Source organism: Grammomys surdaster, unplaced genomic scaffold, assembly GCF_004785775.1.
Source record: "Grammomys surdaster isolate TR1022 unplaced genomic scaffold, NIH_TR_1.0 126187, whole genome shotgun sequence".
In the NCBI taxonomy this organism is placed as follows: Eukaryota; Metazoa; Chordata; class Mammalia; order Rodentia; family Muridae; genus Grammomys; species Grammomys surdaster.
Genome location: NW_021620993.1, coordinates 9,151,505 through 9,156,865, shown reverse-complemented (window position 1 = coordinate 9,156,865; position 5,361 = coordinate 9,151,505). Strand labels below are relative to the sequence as shown.

The 5,361-nt window shown below is 48.8% G+C and overlaps 1 protein-coding gene across 1 annotated transcript in view; it reads left to right on the top strand.

Annotated features, from left to right (window-relative positions):
* The window catches only part of Kremen1 (kringle containing transmembrane protein 1), a 72,551-nt gene that overhangs the window by 57,105 nt on the left and 10,085 nt on the right, over positions 1–5,361 (top strand). The window contains exon 6 of the mRNA XM_028758121.1: positions 4,709–5,041. Within this exon, the coding sequence (XP_028613954.1) occupies positions 4,709–5,041 (333 nt within the window). The remainder of the gene's footprint in view (positions 1–4,708; positions 5,042–5,361) is intronic.

Genomic DNA, 5,361 nt, shown 5'->3' with positions numbered 1-5,361 from the left:
CACACACAAAGCAGTGACCACACATACACACCAGTGACCACACACACACCAGTGACTAACAGACACCCAGTGACCAACACACACCAGTGACCAATACACACACAGCAGTGACACACACACAGCAGTGATCACACACATACACCAGTGACCCCATACACACTAGTGACCCCCACTTCCCTAGTACAAATTTTCTGTGTTACTTTTGCATCATTTTAACCAAATATGCATTAGAAACATCTTCCAGGAGGAACTGTTTATGGTTCTGGTTCACGGCTTTAGGAGGCCCTGTCTGTCATGACAAGGAAGGATGGCAGAGACTGTTCACGTGGTGATAGGACAGGTGATAGAGGGACTGTAGCCAGGGATTGGGGTAATATATAACCTTCAACTGCCCACCCCTAGTCAGCTAGCTAGGCCTGTCTGTCTTCTAAATGTTCTGCAGCCTTCCCAGATTGCACTGCCAGCTAGGGACAAGGGATAAAAGCATCGTCTCCAGGGAGCATTCAGACTCAGACTCTCACTCACCACCTCTGACATCACTGACCTGTAGCTGTTTCACACCCTCCTCCATGTTTCCATGTCTTCCCCCTATGTGGATCCATGTTTCTGTGGGTCTCATTATGAAGGCGCACACCACTGGGCTTAAACCTTCTCTAACCCATTAGAACGTCACCCTAACCTGATGACGTGTATAAAGACCCCTAGTAGTAGGATCTGAATCTGTCCTTTTGGGGGACACAGTTCAGTTATCATAAAGCCTAACTGTGCAACTGAGTCAGGTTTATTTTAACCAATCCTTTACAGGTTCTAACCTGGACATTGTCTACACAGTGTGTTTATCTTAAAGCTTGCCTTAGCTGCATAGTAGGATTCTGTCTTGAAAGAAAGAAAGAGAGAGAGAGAGAGAAAGAGAGAGAGAGAGAGAGAGAGAGAGAGAGAGAGGAAGGAAGGGAGGAAGGGAGATAGGGAAGAAGGAAGGAAGGAAGGAAAGAAGCCCTAAAGATAAAGTCATTTACCTCAGTAAGTACCACAGCCAAGACTCAAACCCAAGTTTCCCAGTTTTAAATCCTTTTAGCAACTGAGATTCCTTTTATTAACAATAGTAACTGATCCAGCTTTCTGTTTTAAAGTCTGTGGTCAGTGATGCCCAGTGTGCCTGCTTATTCCTCATGGTCCACAGAGCTTTGCTCTCTGCCTGTGTGGATTGCTGGGCCAAGCAAGATGGCATTCCATCTTCAGAGGCCAGCTCTGTAACTTACCTCACTGCTCCTCAGAGAGAAGTAGATGTAATACCAGAGAAACAAATCCTAAAGCTTCCTCTATCAGAGGGAGGCGCTTTAGGTAACTCAGTCACATGCTTCTTATCCTACGGATAAGGCAAACACTTCCAAGAGATTAGCTACAGACAGCTCACAATTTGGGAGGTCAGAGAGATCCCTGAGTGACTGGAGGGGTAGGTACTGAGAATCCTTTTTTTCATTTTTTGTTTGTCAAGACAAGCTCTGTGTAGCCTTGGCTGTCCCAGTACTCACTCTGTAGACCAGGGAGGTCTGAACTCAGAGACTTGCCTGCCTCCGCCTCCTGTGTGCTGAAATCAAAGGCATGTGCCACCATGCCCAGCTTTCGTTTGGTTTACTTTTGACTTGAGTTTTCTGAGATTCTTAGATCTGTGGTACCCTTTTTTAATTGGCTTTGGAAAGTTCTCATCAAATGACTCTTCCACTCGTCTCCTTTCTCGTTCCAGACATGTGCACGTGCGTTACGCACTTGATGCCCTCTGTGGCTGTTAGGTGCTCTTTTTGTCTGTTGGGTTCGTCCTCTCTGTTTCATTTTGGATAATACGTTTTATTAACGTGTTTTCAAGTTTATTGATTCTTTCACCACTGAAGTTAGTCTGCAGATAAATCAAACGGATACTTCTTCCCGGATAGTATCTAATTTTTTTATTTTACATTTTTTATTACGTCTTTATTTTTAGGGGTGTGTGTGTGTATGTGTGTATAGCCTTCCCCTACACCCCACATGCGTGCACATGAGTGCAATGCCAGTGGAAGCCAGAAGAAGGCTTCAGGCCCAGTGGAGCTAGACTTAACAGGCAGTGTGAACCATGTGACATGGGTGCTGGGAACTGAACTTGGATCCTCTGCATGAGCAGTCTTAAGTTTTTGATACAAGGCTGACCTCAAACTTTGTGTACCCAAGGCTGTCGTTAAATTTCTAATTCTCCTGCCTCTAACTTTTTGTTAAATTACAGACATGTAGCGCTATGCCTAGTTCACTGGTTCTTTTGCACATCTTTCCTGAGATTCCCAGTCTGTCCCAGTGTGTGGTCTTTTCACTGTAAACTGTACTGTATTCTTTATGCAGCCTCCACATCTGATGGTCCCAACCTCTGGGTCATTCTTGAGTTTTGTTCTGTGGGTTGCTTTATTCCTTGGCAGTGAATCTTTCCCCACTTTTCTTGCCTTTATGTGTGTGCTGTGGTATTCTGTTTAAGCCACACACTGGGTAGAATGGTAGACACTAACTTAAACAGCATTTACATTTGTAGGCCTGCTGAGTGTGCGCACAGGGCTGGGGTCCGTCTGTAGCAGACCTTAGTTTGCTGAGTGTGGGCACAGGGCTGGGGTCCGTCTGTAGCAGACCTTAGTTTGCTGAGTGTGGGCACAGGGCTGGGGTCCGTCTGTAGCCAACCTCAGTTTGCTGAGTATGAGTACTGGGCTGGGGTCCATCTGTCTGTAGCTGACCTCAGTTTGGACTGTTGTTCTGTCATTCCCTTGGTGTCTTTAGGCTCTCTGATCCCTGAAGCTGTGCTTAGTGTAGAGCAGAGGGCACCAGTGCGGTTTTGAGTGTCCTGTTCCATACTGAGCTTTGTGCGGGTCCCTTTGTGTCCTGCCCTTGTGGGAGATAGCCACAGTCTGCTATTTGGTGCTGTTTGTGGGAAGGCATGGGGGTCGCTGGTTCCCCTACCTATCTACAGCTTAGGATAAGCCACTAACCACAGGAACAAGGGGTTTTAGTGATTCTCCCTCTTCCCCTGGCAGCCATACACTTTTGTCTTGGCTGGAACTTGGGAAAGAGACTCCTGTTCTCTCCCAAGAAGGAGACCTTAAGGCAATCAGGGGCCACATCTTCTGCTTCAGCTCTCAGAGCGATTGGCCTTTACCTGGTTACTAAGGAAGCAGTCTCCTGCTCTCTCACAGACACAAACACAGATGTCAAACCACATCTGCCTCTCTCCAGTGGCCCTGGAAAAAATGGGTTAACAGCCCTCCCCAGCAACTGGAGACTTTTGGTTCCTTTGAGATGGGAACTTGGCTGGCTGCTAGACACTGGTCACTCCTGCCAGCACGTGGAGGCCTGTGCAGAAGAGCTCGCAAGTGACTGCAAAGGCTACTGTATCTCAGCTCCGTGCATCCTCCATTGAGAAGCCAGGCTGACAGGTCACCAGGAACTTTTTCACATGCAGCCATTTCGCAGCCCCTGTGGTGGTCACCTCTTCCCTCTGGACTCTGACACAGATGAGCCCATTTCTGTGATCCTGCTGCTTACTGCTAACTTTCCTTGGTTGTCTTGAGACTTCAGCTTCTGATTTTGAGCCTCCTCATTGCTAGAAAGAAAAAGCAGCTTCCCAGGGACTCTCGAGGTAGTCAGAGGCTCTCCCACTGACCTCTTGACAGCCTTTGGGGTTTTGAGACACAATCTTGAACTGACATCCTCGGACTTCTGCCTCTGCAGTGTTGGGACTACATACCTGCACCAGGGCCAGCAAAGCAGCATGTTTTTATTGTTTTTCTGTAAGCTAGAGAAGAACTTTCCTAATCCTGCTGGAACCGTGGCTCAGTGGAAGAGTGCTGACCTGGCATGCTCATGGCCCTGAGTTCTAGCTGAGCACTGAAAATAACAACTTTCTCTTCAGTCCTGTTCCTATGCTCTCTCCTGAAGTCTTTCATTTCCAACATCGTAATTACATAAGTGTCACCTTTCTAAAAGCCTGCCAATCAAAACCCTGAGTCCCGAGAAAGCGTGGCTGACGCACAGTAAGGATGATCCAGAGCACCATGAGTCTGCCATTACCCCTCCTTCCCCTTGGGTGCTTTTGGAGATCCAACTCATGGTCACACATGCTAGGAGAACATCCCCTGCAGAGCAGGTCTTCCGGTCCAGAGCTCCTTGTGGACTTCTCATGCGAGCACTGCACCTCTGAGATACTGGAGACCCTGAGGAGACTCGGGGCCTTTCCTTTATGACGTAACCTCTTCAAAAGCCTCTCCTCGGCCGAGAGGTCCCAGGGCTTTCATGCACTTTATCTCAGATGTCCTCTCAGTGTCATGGGATACAGCAGCAGGTGGTGGCCCTAAACTGGAAAACAAGTGAGAGGCCTGGGAATGAGGTGCAGCCCCTGGGATCACATGGCCCCGCTGCTCCCGAATGCAGACAGTCTGACTCCAGCCAGACCCCAGGCTGGGCTGCACTACTCCTCCAAGCACCAGTCTAAGGTCTCCTGGGGAAACCAAATAGTCTGCACAGTCATTCGTTCAGGGTTTAAGTGATTCATTCTGTGATTTGATCCTAAAACCCAGGATGGCCTGGTTTGTAGCTGGAAACAATGTCCTTAGCAGGATCACATTTCCTAAGAGTTTGTTTGTGTCCCCATTAGAGAGGAGTCCAAGGCTGAGACTCAGGCCCACTGTCTTCTCTTCCGCAGCTCTCGTGGGCGCCTGCGGTGGGAACTACACAGCCATGGCAGCCGTGGTCTACTCCCCTGACTTCCCTGACACCTATGCCACTGGGCGGGTCTGCTACTGGACCATCCGGGTTCCAGGAGCCTCTCGAATCCATTTCAACTTCACCCTGTTTGACATCAGGGACTCTGCAGACATGGTGGAGCTGCTGGACGGCTACACCCACCGTGTCCTGGTCCGCTTCAATGGACGGAACCGCCCACCTTTGTCCTTTAATGTCTCCCTGGATTTTGTCATTTTGTATTTCTTCTCTGATCGCATCAATCAGGCCCAGGGATTTGCTGTCTTGTACCAAGGTAAGATATCCTTGTCTCCGGGGGCACAGGTGCCTCTTCCTTCTCTTCCTTGCCAGCATTTTCAAGCCTAAAGTGGATCTTTGAGGGCAGACTTGGTCCTCCTGCCTCAGCTACAGATTATTTCAACATTAATTAATCCCCCAATAACCATCACACAACACCCCACCTCCCACTGCACAACACCCACCTTCCACTGCATAACACCCCACCTTCCAGTGAACAATACCCCACCTTCTACTGCTCAACACCCCACCTTCCACTGCACAACACCCACCTCCTACTGCATAACACCCCACCTTCCACTGCACAACACCCCACCT